This window comes from Podarcis bocagei (genome assembly GCF_964188305.1).
Source record: "Podarcis bocagei genome assembly, chromosome: 2".
In the NCBI taxonomy this organism is placed as follows: domain Eukaryota; kingdom Metazoa; phylum Chordata; class Lepidosauria; order Squamata; family Lacertidae; genus Podarcis; species Podarcis bocagei.
In genome coordinates this window covers 3,142,899-3,156,928 of record NC_138126.1, presented here as the reverse complement: position 1 = coordinate 3,156,928, position 14,030 = coordinate 3,142,899, and the positions used below count along the sequence as shown (strand labels likewise).

At 51.9% G+C, this 14,030-nt stretch overlaps 2 protein-coding genes across 3 annotated transcripts in view; one reads left to right on the top strand and one right to left on the bottom strand.

The window, feature by feature from the left end:
- LOC308580988 (H-2 class II histocompatibility antigen, E-S beta chain-like) overlaps nucleotides 1-2,209 on the bottom strand; it is an 83,189-nt gene extending 80,980 nt beyond the window's left edge. The window contains exon 1 of one of the 2 annotated variants that reach the window (XM_081183379.1): nucleotides 1,741-2,209. In XM_081183379.1, coding sequence (XP_081039505.1) covers nucleotides 1,741-2,098 — 358 coding nt within the window. In that variant the 5' untranslated portion in view covers nucleotides 2,099-2,209. The remainder of the gene's footprint in view (nucleotides 1-1,740) is intronic. The other variant, XM_081183378.1, reaches the window with a different exon arrangement.
- Nucleotides 2,210-2,734: 525 nt separating this feature from the next.
- On the top strand, nucleotides 2,735-10,625 carry LOC308581194 (HLA class II histocompatibility antigen, DR alpha chain-like). The gene is made up of 5 exons (XM_081183721.1): nucleotides 2,735-2,950; nucleotides 8,120-8,377; nucleotides 8,710-8,994; nucleotides 9,285-9,426; nucleotides 9,668-10,625. The coding sequence occupies exons 1-5, from the start codon at nucleotides 2,839-2,841 to the stop codon at nucleotides 9,669-9,671; spliced, it is 801 nt and encodes a 266-aa protein (XP_081039847.1). The 5' UTR covers nucleotides 2,735-2,838; the 3' UTR covers nucleotides 9,672-10,625.
- Nucleotides 10,626-14,030: the final 3,405 nt, after the last annotated feature.

Below are 14,030 nucleotides of genomic sequence, written 5' to 3'. Positions count from 1 at the left end.
GGTTGCCTTAAAGGGCGCAGCTCCCACGGTCTGTCTCTCTCCCATTCTCTCGTGTCACGTGATCTCATGGCGGGGGGGGGGCTGAGCAGAGAGACTCCCCCCCTTCACCTCCTCCCAAAGGAAAGGGAGAGAGCGATAGCAAAAGGCCGTTGGGGTGTGGGGGGGGGGAATCACCTCCAAGGCCCGGGACCCCATGGGCATAGCCAGGATTTATGTTGGGGGGGGGACAGAACCGAGCTATCTGCTTTGTTTAATTAATTTATTTGGGGGGCAGCTACGCCCCTGCTTATCTCCAGTTTCTTTAAAACAAAAACGTAAACCTCCCTCCCCCTTTGATTGCCCTCCGGCTGGAAGAGGAAATGTTGGGGGTGGGAGAGAGACCAGGAAAGGGGCGAGATGCCGAGGAGGGGGGGAGACGCTTCACTGCTCTGAAGGGGGTTCACTGACCCCTCTCTCCCACGAGACCCGCCCTCCTCCGAGAGACCCAGTTTCACTTTCGCTTTCCCTGCCACAGAGCAGGAAGCGACGCCTGTCTACGCAGGAGCCCATTTCAGCACCTAGAAGACACCAGGGGGGGGCTGCGAGAGGGAACCTGTCAGAGCAGGGAGCCATTGGCCCCAGTTTTGCTGCCGGCATCACGGGCGAAGGCAGGGAGGAGCAGCTGCTCCCCCAATCAATAAACATCAATAAAAGTACATAGCAAACTCAGGTGTCCCCCCCCCCAACAAGTCCTGCACAGCCACCAAAAATCCTGGCTATGCCCATACCTGTGTTAGGAGCAGAAGAAATGTACATTTATTTATGCGTTATGTGGAGTCCTTCATAGAGTTAATGCTGTAATTGGTTACGAGATCTGGAAATGATGGGAGGTAAATGGACTAATAATGATGAGGATGATTTTGAGAGGCAGGTGAAGAAGCGCTCAGGGCCAAATTCAGCTGTGTTCCCCCCTCCACGCCCCCCCCCAAGTCCCCTAGGGCTGCCTGCCATCAGCTGTCCTGCAGGAAGACTATTTAATGTGTGAATACTGTGGTTTTATTACAATTCAATTGAATGTTACTTGTAAGCTGCTGGGGTAGGATTTTAATCCTGAAAGGTGGGATATAATTAATTGCAATAAATGAATGCTTTCTCCTTCCCAATCCCAGAAGCCTGAGCTGCTCTTTTCCAGTGGGGGGAGTATTTCCCCTTCCCTCCTGCCCCTTTGCCCCCCCGTGTCCTGGAAGAAGCAAAGATCCCCCGTGGGGAAGCAAGGATTCTTCAACACCAACTTCGCTGAACTGAACCATGTTCTTCGGATGCCTGATTAACTACTCCAGTCCTAACTTAAAAACGAAAAGTGTAATGTTGGAAGTCAACAAAAGAGGTTTAAAGATTCTCAAGGCAAATCTAATAAAATGTACTATAAACACTGACAATTGGGAAACACTGGTCTGCGAGCGCTCCAATTGGAGAACAGCCTTGACCAAAGGTGTCATGGGCTTTGAAGACACTCGAACTCAGGACACAAGGGAGAAACGTGCGAAGAGGAAGACACGCCTGGCAAATCCACAAATTCCCGCCCGGAAACCAATGTCCCCACTGTGGAAGGACGTGAGGATCCAGAATTGGCTCCACAGTCACTTACGGACTGACTGCTAAGACCATCTAGGAGGGATCGTCAAAGGAGCCCCACCGATGGGGGTCCCGCTAAGCGGAGTTTCCTCTTCCTTCTCCCCCGATGGCAGACTCTTTGCTCACCTGGAGGCGCCTCCACGCCCAGCCCCTCCGAAGCGGAGACCACCAGCGCCCCCAACCCCAGCAGGAGCCCCCCAAAGGCCAAAGGCGCAGCGCCGGAGCCCCCCATCCTTCTCTCTTCTTCGCCCCCCGAAGACTCCCAAATGGGACTTTCTCCGCTCAGCCCCGGGGGAAACTTCTGCCCAAGCCCCGCCCACTCCGCCTCCCCGCCCCGCGAGCGTCCAATCCGCCTCCGAGCCCAGGCAGCGTCATCGGTCGCCAGGCAGGGAACTCCTGGAAAGAGCATTCTCAAGGGCTCTCTCTGCTCTCGCTCGACCTGCAAGTTCCTCTTTGCCTTCTCAGCTGCTTCTGATGTCTCCATTGTTGTTGCGTCGCGTGTGAATCAAGATCTTCCCCAGAAAACCTTTGGTGGGATATAAAGCTTAACAAGAATCTGTCAGTTCCATCCAAAACTTTACTCTGGCAGCAAAAAGGGGAAATTTCAGTCTCAAGCGAGATGCGCTTTTCTTCTGCTGCGTTTTAAGCCGCTTCGTTCCTTCATGTATCCAGAAAGAGGACGGAAGTTTCAAGGGGGGAATAACTGTCTGCTGAGGGAGGGGGCTCCCCCTCTTCGTCCCCCAGCCTGCATCCCGAGGAGACCTGGCAGCCCCCCAATAAGGAGACCCCTCCCCCCAATAAAAGCCCCCTCCAGCCCCCAGCTCCCCTGTGCAAGAAACATCCCTGGCGCTGGAGTCTGAGGAGCCCCATGAAGAAACACACGGGGGGGGGGAGACAGAGAGGAGCCCCCCGCCCCTTCCCCGGAGGAGACCCCTCCCCTCTTGGGGAGATCCAGCCCCCCCCCCCACCCCAAATGCTGCTCTTTTCGCTCCGTCTCCGGCTGAGTCTCCTGCCTGGGGAGGGTCTACCTGGAGACAGGCTGGTCATCGCCAGGGCGCTTTCTCATTGGCCGAGCTGGCAGGGACTTTCCTGCTCCGCCAAAGCCGCCCCCTGGCCGCCCCCGCCCCACAGCCACTTGGAGGGCGAGCATCCAGGAGGAAGGGGCAAGGGACACTTGGGCTGGAGTCGCCCCTCGCCCGCCTCGGCCCAGGAAGAGCGGCAGAGATGGAGCCCAGAGGAGGAAGAGGAGGAAGAGGAGGAGGAGGAGGAAGAGCCCTTTGCTGCCTCTGGGCGACCCTCCTCCTCGCCCCGCCAAGGGGGGCCGGAGCCCTGAAAGGTCGGGGGCGCAGAGGGAGGGGGAGATGCCTGGGGAGGGGTCCCAGGAGGGGGGATGGGGGTCCCTGCAGAAAAGCCGGGTGGGGGGAATGGGGGAGCAGGATTGCGCCCCTTGGCGATAGCTGTGGGCAAAGGAGGAGGGGTCTCTTCGGCTACAGGGAGGAAAAGCCCCCTCCCCCTGACAGGGGCAGAAACTACACCCGGGAATACGGAGGGATGGGGGGAGGAAGGGAATTGGACGTCCCCAAAACACGAGGGAGCGGAGGGAGGATCTGAACCCTCAGCTAAGCTGGTCCAGGGTTTTTTTTTTAAAGAGGGGGGAGGACTGGGTGCAAACAGCACCCCCCCCCCACCGCACACATTGCCTTTCTTCAAAGTTCGGGATTTGTGCCTCTAGCCTTTCCTGTTGGGAGGAGGGAAAGGGAGATAAAAGAAGAATTGTTCTTTCTCCTTTATAGACTAGGCTGTCACAGAGACCTGCCTGGTTCAGAAGCCCCCAGTGGTCGCCCCCAAAAGGCATCAGCCCCCCACATCCCTAATGCCCCTCCCCCAAGAGAGAGTGGTCTCTCTCCTCCCCAGCAACACAAAAGGGGCCAGAAACTTTGGTGGACCCTATAAAACATCTCTGAGCAGAACTCTTATAAACACGGAGGAAATCTTTGTATTCTTGGTTTCACTTTGAGGCAAGGAGCTGAGGGAAGAGTTACTTCCTTCCTGTTACCATAAAGCACCAATGCTGCAGCAAGCAAAGGCTCCAGCAGCTCAGTCAGCTGCTTGTGGCTGGAAAGCCAGATAGGATGTTTGTGACTGTTGCCATAGAAACAAAGGGGCAGTCCAATCCGTACTGAGCACCGGATGTTAGCTCAGTGTGTGTGTCATATGACCTGTACTGGAAGTACATGGGAGGAGTTTCTTCTTGCTGTTGTCGAGTGCAGACGTGTTTCTCTGTACTGATATGAGAGACAGAAATAAAAGATGTAAATAGTTTTCTGTCTGCTTCTTTCCCCTCTCTGGGGGACACCAAAGGGGAGAGAGGGTGAACGGTGTGTTCCTCTCACACATCTGAGATGAATCGCCGGGACCTCGCCTGCTTATCAGCAGAGTGGAGACGCGGGGAGGTCGACAGGAATATCTGCCGGTGCCTACGCTGTGGCACATTCCTCTGACCCAGGCAGAAATTCCGACAGTGGCAGCCTTCGGATGGTTGCTGTTTTCTTCGATCCATCGGACATCTGCATGAGAGGCTGGTGAATTGTCCTCCTCTGCTCCATGGAAGCCTGAAGTAAGAGGCTGATTCTCTGCAGCCAGAAGCTGACAAGAAGAAGGCTGACAGCCAAGCCGATGCTCAAGGTATGAGACTTTTAAGGGCTTAGAAGAGTGAATGCAGATTGATTCATTCTCTGCTTCACGGAGAGCGAGTGTGGGAAAAGCAGCTCCGACTTAGAAGAGGCCTGCATACCAGGCATTTTTGTGGTTTCCTGTCCGAGGAAAGGAATGCGCTGTTGCTAAGCAACGTCCTTCAGAAGGCTGTGCCTCAGAGAGGAGAAATGGAAAGCTACTCGAGAGGGCTGGACAGTCAGACTATGCCTCAGAGAGGCGTAAACAAAGTTTTGTTATGACTAGGTCCTCACGAACTGCTGGAAGGGACTTTCCAACGCAGCCAGTGTCAGAGTTGCCAGGTGTCAAGAGTGTAAACAAGCCAGCTATTGGATTTTAGAGGCTTGTCTTTTAGAGTCAATGCAAGGACTCAAAATGGATGCCAAGAAGGGGGGAGGCTTGCCTTCTCCACCCCTCCTGACCAATGACAATTATTCATCTTGGTCTGTAAAGATGAAGGCCCTGCTGCAGAATCAGAGACTGTTTGGGGTGATTGAGAATCCCATCCCAGCAGCACCAACGCGTGCTTGGGAGTCACAGAATGTGAAGGCTAGGACTGCTATAATTCTGTGTGTCTCAGATGCGCAGCTTGTGCATATACAGCATTTGGAATTTGCGCAAGAGATTTGGAACGCGCTGCGTACAACGCATCAGAGAGATGCTGGTTCTTCAGCGTTGCTGTATTTTGAGAAGTTGACCAATCTGAGATTAGCGCCTGATGGAGATGTTCAAGCGCACCTGACAGAAATGAAGTTCCTGCGTCAACAGATGGTGGAACGCAATTTCCGTCTACAGGAGGAAGTGTTTTGCTTCATGATGATAAACAGCCTGAACCGGACCTATAAGGTTGTTGCCAGTCAGCTTGGTTCCCTACCGGCGGCTCAGCTAACCGCGGAAAGAGTGTGTGCTGTGGTCCTGAACGAACACGACAGACTTGCTGCACTGGAAGTGAAAGACAGAGGGAGGCAAGAACAGAGTTCAGTTCTTCCCACTGGTGGTGCTACTGGAGAGCATGCCGTAGCATTGAGTGCCGTCCGATGCCACAATTGTGGACAGACTGGGCATCTACAGCGAAACTGTAAGAAGCCGCGACAGTCAAAAGGAGCCAACAACAGCTCTACGAAGCCTGAGGCGTCAAGCAAAAGCCGTACCAACAGCCAGGTGAAACCTGCAAAGGCGATGATGGCGAAAGGAACCACGCCAGATGTTGGGAACGCATTCATAATCGATACCGGCGCCACGAAGCATCTCTGCCCACACAGAGAACTGTTTTCGACGTTGAAGAAGCAAAGCTTCACTGTGAAACAAGCCAACGGTCAAGAACTGGAAGCGACCGGAATTGGAACTGTGTATCTTGAGAGTCTGAACTTGACTATAAGCGATGTTTACCTGGTTCCAGAACTGAAATTTAGTCTGCTGAGTGCTTCGCAGATTGCAAAGAAAGGACTAAAACTGTACTATGATGCTAAAAGATGCAAGATCTACAAAGATGGAGAACTGTTTCTAACTGCCAAAGAGAAAGATGGACTGTATTTGTTGACTTTTGATCAAAGTGATTACATGAAATGTAATACTTCTGATTCTAACGAAATTTCTCTTGCAGGTGTGACCAGTATGAGCACCAGGAAGGTGTCCAAGAAGGTCGACAGAGCTTTTCAGCGGGTGTATGCTGATGTGATTGGTCCCCTAGAACCATCTAGAGGCGGTGCAAAATATTACCTTGTGTGTGTGGATTGTTACACTAATTATTCTTGGGTTTACTTGATGAAGAAACCGCAGGAAACTTTAGAAAAGTTTCAGGAGTTTTGTGACAAGGTTAAAAGTGTGCATGATGCTAACATTGATTGTCTTTTCACAGATGACAAGCCAGTTTTTCTTTTACAGGATTTCCAGAGGTTCCTGGATGGAAAAGGGATAAGACACAAACTTGCTACTTCCGAAGAAGCATGGAAGAAATGTGTCTGTGTTAGGGTGAACAAAGAATTGCAAAAGGGGATGCATGCGCAATTGCTGAGTTCACATTTGCCACATGATTATTGGGCCGAATCGCTAGCGTCCTATCTTCATGTGTGGTTGAGAAAAGTCTCAACAGAGTTGGGTTGTTCTCCTTTTGAGAAGCTGTTTAATAGAAAACCTTCTGTTGCCTATTTCAAGGTTTTCGGGTCTCACGTGAGAACAGAAGCTCCAAGTGGGGTAAAGAATGCCAGAGGCATCTTTGTGGGTTATGAAAAAGGTCTCTACAGAGTAATTTTGTCTGAATCTGGTCAGGTGATTCTCACAAAGTTTCTAGAGAGTGCTCCTGAACAGGAGAGAGTGATTGTTAACACTTTTTCCACAGAGGATTCTGATGATGATGATGATGAGTTTGATCTTATTGAGTTCAGTGGTACTGATGATGATGACACTGATAGCTCAGACAGCTCAGTTGTCACAGTCATTGAGAGGAAATCTCAAATAATGACTAGACCCTCAGAAAAGGAGGATGAACCACTGATTAAGCTAACTACTGGTTCTCCAGAGAGTTCAGAGGCTGAACCAGAAAGCAGAGAAGAGCAGCAGCTCTTACGAAGGTCTGAGAGAGCAACGAAGGGTGTACAACCCAAGAGGTATTCAAAGGAGTTTGCTAACCTTGCATATGTTGCTGTTGTGAACGATCAAGGACAGATTGAAGCTGTGTCTGAGTCAGAGACAAAGGCACAACAGAGAGTTGTTAACCAAGGAAATGTGAAATCACACAACCAGAGAGGTACATTGGTAAAACCAGTGGCGGGTAGTTCCAAGGGTGGAACTGAAACAACAGGGGAATGTTATAAGTATAACAACTGTTTGTTTTCTTCTCTGGATGACGCTTTGCTCGCAGCACGCATTGATACTTTAGGGGGAGTATGTTACCATAAAGCACCAATGCTGCAGCAAGCAAAGGCTCCAGCAGCTCAGTCAGCTGCTTGTGGCTGGAAAGCCAGATAGGATGTTTGTGACTGTTGCCATAGAAACAAAGGGGCAGTCCAATCCGTACTGAGCACCGGATGTTAGCTCAGTGTGTGTGTCATATGACCTGTACTGGAAGTACATGGGAGGAGTTTCTTCTTGCTGTTGTCGAGTGCAGACGTGTTTCTCTGTACTGATATGAGAGACAGAAATAAAAGATGTAAATAGTTTTCTGTCTGCTTCTTTCCCCTCTCTGGGGGACACCAAAGGGGAGAGAGGAAGATCGGTGTGTTCCTCTCACATATCTGAGATGAATCGCCGGGACCTCGCCTGCTTATCAGCAGAGTGGAGACGCGGGGAGGTCGACAGGAATATCTGCCGGTGCCTACGCTGTGGCACATTCCTCTGACCCAGGCAGAAATTCCGACAGATATCCAGTCCACCAGAAACTTTGGTGGACCCTATAAAACATCTCTGAGCAGAACTCTTATAAACACGGAGGAAATCTTTGTATTCTTGGTTTCACTTTGAGGCAAGGAGCTGAGGGAAGAGTTACTTCCTTCCTATATTAACAACAACAATGTGAGGAGTCATGGATTGGTCTCTCGAAGGATTCCTCCAACTTTCGATCTGCCAGAGTCACCCCAAACACAAATGCCCCCCAGGATCAACATTTGGGGCTGTTATGGCTCAGGAATTAGGGGATACTAAAAATGACATGTGTGTGTATTTGGGAGGAGATTACGCCCCCCCTGTCTTCTTAGAGAGCCTTCCTGGTGGTGGCCCCATTCCTAGCAATGCGGCAGGTTCTCGCTCATCCTGCTGCGGGGTCCTAAAGCCTCCCTCTCTCCTTCCACCCCTGCAGTGGAGGACACCCTGGTGGAGCTGGACTTCTTCCAGGAGAGCTTCCCTTCGGAGAAGAAGTCCGGGGAGTTCCTGCTGGAGTTTGACCACGAGGAGATCCTGCATGTGGACTGGGAGAAGAAGCAGAACGTCTGGAGGCTGCCGGACTTCCAGCGCTTCACCAGCTTCGAGGTGCAGGGCGCCCTGGCCAACATCGCCGTCATGAAGAACAACATGGAGGTGCTCATGAAGCGAAGCAACCGCACCCGTGCCCTGAACGGTAGGACACGCGAGGGGGGCAGGGGAGAGAGCTGGGGGGCAGGCAGGGGGTGGTCTCTTGGCTTCTGAAGCGGAAGACCCTTCAGGACCCCTTTCTGCCTCCCCAGAGGGAACTCTGCTCCGGGGAGCCAGTCCTTGGCTGACTGAGACAGGCTAAAAGGGAAGGGAAGCCTGATGGGAGGGGCAGCACTGCACTCTGTACAAGCTCAGAGGCATTCCCAAACCTGAACACCCGGTGCAAAAATACCCACAGCACCTGATTGCTATGCTTTCCATTTCTAGACTGCTTCAAATGGGTTTTAATCCCATTTCTTTCTCCATCTCCTTCCTCAGTTGCTCCTTCGGCCAAGGTGTACCCAGAAAATGCCGTGGAACTGGGGGACCCCAACGTCCTCATCTGCTTTGTGGACAGGTTCTCCCCCCCAGTGCTGAACGTCACCTGGCTGAAGAACAACGAGGTGGTCTCCGAGGGCGTGGAGGAGACAGACTTCTACCCCAGCGTGGACAACACTTTCCGCAAGTTCTTCTACCACACCTTCATCCCTGAGCAGGGGGACATCTACGTCTGCCAGGTGGAGCACTGGGGCATCCCAGAGGGAAAGATGGAGAAGATCTGGGGTAAGCACCGGGCAGGATTGGGGCTTTTCTCTGGGAATTGAACTCAGAAACCCAGATTCATGGCTCATAAGAAGGAAGTTCTGGTTATCAGAGTAATTTATGCAAGTGAAGAACTTTTGCAGTTTTGAATAATTTATTCCTCTTGAGGCAGTTTCTCTCAGTTTAACTTAAAATTGTATATTAAGATCTGTGGGGCGTGTGTGCCAGGACTCCTGGGTTCTTTCTTCCACTGAACACACACAGAGAAACAGAGTCCCCCCTTAGCCCTGTCCTCTCTCTCTCCATCCCAGTTTCCAAGGCGCCCTCTCCCATCCCGGAGACGATGGAGAACGTGCTGTGTGCCCTGGGCTTGGCCTTTGGCATCCTGGGCATCATCGCTGGCACCATCCTTTTCTTCAAGGCCATGAGGATGAACGATCGCAGGGGCTTCATGTGAGTCGAACCCGGTTCCCTTCAGGGGCTCAGAGACAAATGCCTACCCCAGCGTGGACAACACTTTCCGCAAGTTCTCCTATCTGCCCTTCGTCCCTGAGCAGGGAGACATCTACGTCTGCCAGGGAATGCAAGGGAAGCCAAAATACACAGCAAAGGGGTGGGCTGGGCCTCATCCTGCCCAGAAGGTGCTCAGCCTCAATACTCCCAGCTCACCAGCTCCCTTCTCCTTTCTTTTCAGATAATGGGGGATTCCTTTCCTGACAGCCTCTTCCTTAAACCCTCTCAGCTCAGCTCCTTTGCCAAGAGTCTCTTCTGCTATGAATCAGCTGGAAGGAGTTGCTTCCTCCGTGTGCAGATTATCCTCAGAAGCTTTTCGGATAATATGTTTAACTTTTAAGAAGAATTGCGATAGCCAAAGATGCTTAGGCAGACTTACATTACTTTTCTCCCTTTTATGTTTCCCTCTTAGCAAAGAAATTGCTCTGACTGTTTAAGTAAATAGGGAAAGTATATGGTTTACTCACATTAAATGTTTTGCCATGGTTCAACATTTACAGCTCCCTCTATGCAGGTCCCTGGTGCCTTTAATTCTGGCTGTCTAGTAATTGTGCATTTTATAGAATAATAGAATTGTAGAGTTGGAAGGGACCCTAAGGGCCATCTAGTCCAACCCCCTGCATTGCAGGAATCTCACCTAAATCATCTCTGACAGAGGGGCTTGTGGTTTGGTTACAGATCCTCCCCCAAACTCCATGGTTGAGTCAGGATAGTTTTTGTGGGGGCTTCCTGATTTTCCTTGCCTTGTATCTGCATGGCTCAAGGAGACCCCCTGCCAACAGAGTGTCAGGCATACTAATTCATATCTCCACCCCACTTACCCAAAACCATTCACCTCCCTCTCCAGTTTTTGGAGAGAGCCTTACTCAGTTCCGTGCATTGCACTGCAGGAATACACCCCTCAGGTGTTTCATTAATCACAAAGAGGATTCATCCAGCTTGCTGGGGAAGCATAGTTGAAATAGACCCCAAACACCTTTCTCATCCACATAAAGCAGAGTTGTATCTATCTGTGTAGAGGAAAATATCCCTTCTTCTTCTGCAAAACTTTCCCAATAGCTTCTGTGCAGCCCAATTGCTGTTTTTCATACATGTGCCCATATTTCCAAAAGCAATGAATAAATCTTACAGTTTGTTGATTTGTTTCTAGTACTGTTTTCTCTGCCTATAAGCTCTGGATATATTTATTATTTCAAAGCAAAAAGGTGAACCGTTGAGGAAATGGGGTTTGGGAGAGGCGTCCTTCCTGGCGCCAAGCCTTGAGCAGGAACATCCCAGAGGCCAACAGACAAGGCCCAGCTTGCTGTGCAATCTCAGATCTAAGATGGTGGGATCCAAATTGGAGGGGGCGGTCAATTAATGCAGAAAGACAGAAGGCAGAGTTTGGCAGAGGGGCAGGGCAGGAGTGCCACCAGGGCAAGACTTGGGGGCAGAAGGAAAGTCCCCAGAAGGACAACGCCAAAGTCCCCCCCCCCCAGCAGCAGCAATAGCAACTCTGCTTTACCCCTCCCCCAACCCTCTGTTTTTTTGCTTCAAGGCAGAAGTGGAGATTGTGACATTCGGGTTCCCTCAAAACAGGAACTTTTTAAACAAGTAATTAGTTTGTTGGAGCAGCTCTGGCTTTAAGACCCACTTCAAAGAATTATGGAGGCGGGGGGAGTTAAGAGGCTGTCTTCTCCCCACTGTCAATAATCATCAAATGTGAAATGTGAAATTGAACATTCTGATTTCTATTCTTGGGCTTAAATGCAAAACTGCAAATGGCAGACTCTTCATGTTCCAACAACAACGTTTGCAAGCTGTGAGCTTGTGACAGCCTCTGCATTTTGCTTCAAAGAGGAAGGAGGCAATTTTATCCCAGCACTCACCCCCCCCCCCATAGTGGGAATTCTCTGCACCTCGTTTTTCTGAAGGAAAAAAAGGTTCAAAAAAGGACCAATCAAATAGCGTGTAAGCATGGGCACAGCCGGGGGGGGGGAGGGTTGGACAGCTGCCCCCAATTGATAAAATCAATTAAAATACAAAGCAAACTGAAGTTCGCCTCCTAACAAAAGGCCTGCCCCCCCAAAAAAAAACCACAATCATGGCTACGCCCACGGTTGCAGGTTATCTGTACATGAGCTTCCAATCCCAGAACTGGATTTGCACATTGGCCCAGTTCCTGGTGGTGGCACAAAAGAGCAGCAACACCTGAGGGCAAAGGCTCAGTTTAAGAGTGGAGGAGTCACTTCCACAGAGAGGGGCCTTGGCTGGAGAGAGAGAGAGAGAGGAGGAGGAAACTCTGGGTCAAAATCTCTTTGGAATACAAGATGTTCAGGGATGGGCTGCCAGGGGGCAAACTGGGTGTGAGAAATGTGGGTTTTGTGGACCCCCAAAGGCACTGAGGTTGAAAGCTTCAGATCTATATTCCACAACGGCTCCCATGGGAGAAAGGGAGAAAGGACTGCTCCACTGTAGCTGCAGCTTCATCTTTTTACTGCCCTCTCCCCAATGTGAAGGAGAAGCAGAATAACCTCCCTGCAAGCAGGAAACTGGGGCAAAGGCTTGGCCTGCAGCCTTCCTCCCTGCTGTGCTAGATTTCTCCTTGCAGGCAGTGCCAATGTAATTTGAGCGTCCATGCAGCTCCTGCCTGAGGCTGGGAAGGAGGCCTCTTGGAGGAAGAAAGACCAAGAGGAGGGGGGCAAGGGGGTCCCTGGACAGGAGGGGCAGGATCCAGGCAGACTGCTCCCTGGTGACAGAAGCAGGACTTCTGGGCCCATAGCACGTGTCTCCCTCCCCCACCTCTCCCTCCTTCTGCCCCCTTGTTTCTGGCAGCAGAGGAGACGCTGCAGAAAGGCGCTGGGGGGAGTTTCGCTTCCCCCCACATGGGGGCCTGGAGCTCAGCTCAGCATTCGGGGAAATGAAAGAGGGAAGCTGGCCACGATCCAGGAGACGGAGGTCAACAGGGAGCGCAGCAAAACCTCCTCACAGAGAAGTAGCTTCCAGCCCCCCCCCCACAGCACAGCCCCCCTCCAGCCCAGCAGCAATGGCTTAAGAGGAATTGCCATTTTAGGGAAGGACCCCCTTGGGAATGGCTGAGCTGAATGGAGTGGGGCTGGGCAAGCCCCATAGCACCCTCTGCTAGGGGAATAGGGGCTCCTTGGCATAAGGTGGGGGGAGATTTCCTTGGAGAGCAGCCCCCTCCCTCTTGCGTCAGGAGAGCAAAGTGGGTCATCTGTTCCCAAGGCAGGAGGGAGGAGGAAGAGGGGAGAACGGGCAGAGACCCCTCCAAGTCCTCAAGGCTATGGGGCACAACCCACAGGAGAGGGTGGGGTGTGTTTCAGGTCAGCCAAGGCCAGGATGTGGCCCAGTCAGACTGGCCAGACCTCCTTCATGAGTCGGCTGTGGGGCAGAGACAGGTCTCTTCAACCTTTCCAGACCCAAGACCCCCTTTCGACCCAAACATGCAGTTCTCCATCTTTATATCTGGGAGGTGTCAGGGTTCCTGTTTCAGCCCACATGGGATCAGGCTGCGACCCACCAGTGGAAGACCAGGGGCACAGAACATGTCCCCCCAGGGAAGGAGACACTGCTTTCGGGGGTCTGGATCTGCTCTTTTCCCTCCTCTCCCCATTCTGTGCCTTGCAGAAATGCCACCTTCCAGAAATGAATGCCAGTCGAAAGAGTCGTCCAGCTCTTCCTCCCCCTGGCAAGAGGCTCCAGGAGGGACATGACCCCCCAGAGAGGGGTTTGGGAGAGGCGTCCCTTCTGGGGCCAAGGCTTGTGCAGGGACATCACAGGGACGGACAGACAAGGCCCAGCCTGCGGTGCAATATTATACCTTGCAGTCGTCACGGTTTCTTTAGAAGGGGAAATGGGGTCTGTTTTGCAGATCCTCTTTCAGCAAAAGAGCAAACATTCTCCTGGATCTGAAGGCAGAAGCAAAGGAGAACCTTCAGCCAAGTATCGTGTGGGGAGGGGGGCCAGGGGAGCTGCCAGGGCAAGGCTGTGGGGCAGGAGGCCAGGGCTCCCCTCAGCAGAAAGAGCCGCAGGTCCTGTGAATGTGAGAGGGCGGATTTGCCTCATTTGAAAGTAAGTGAAGCAAGACATGTGACCATTAGAAGAAGGAGAGTAAGTGCCAAAAGTCTAAAGTTATCCCAGGGGCTTCTAAGTGGGGTTTGGTGGTTTCCTTGGGATGAGCAGAGCAGCCTCTCCCAAATTTCATCCCTGATAAGGCTGGTCCTACAGGAGAGACACAGGGAGGGGGGGTGAGGGCTCCACAGCAGGTGGGCAGATAACAAAAAGTAGGACTGATTCTATGCAAGGGGTGAGGAGGGGCCATGGGGTGGGGGTAAGCTGGCTTTTCCTTCTTTTCTCTCCCCTTTCCCTAGCCTAGAGAAAGATTCCTTGTTGCCTTCAGCAGCCAGGGACCGAGTCAGAGAGGAGAACAAGAAGTGTTGGGTTTGGCAACAGCTGGATCTTCCCTGCCCAGCAACTGATGATCAGGCAGCCTCAGAGCCTGTGATTGGCTCTGGTCGAGGTTCAGGAAAGTCCCCAGCCACTTT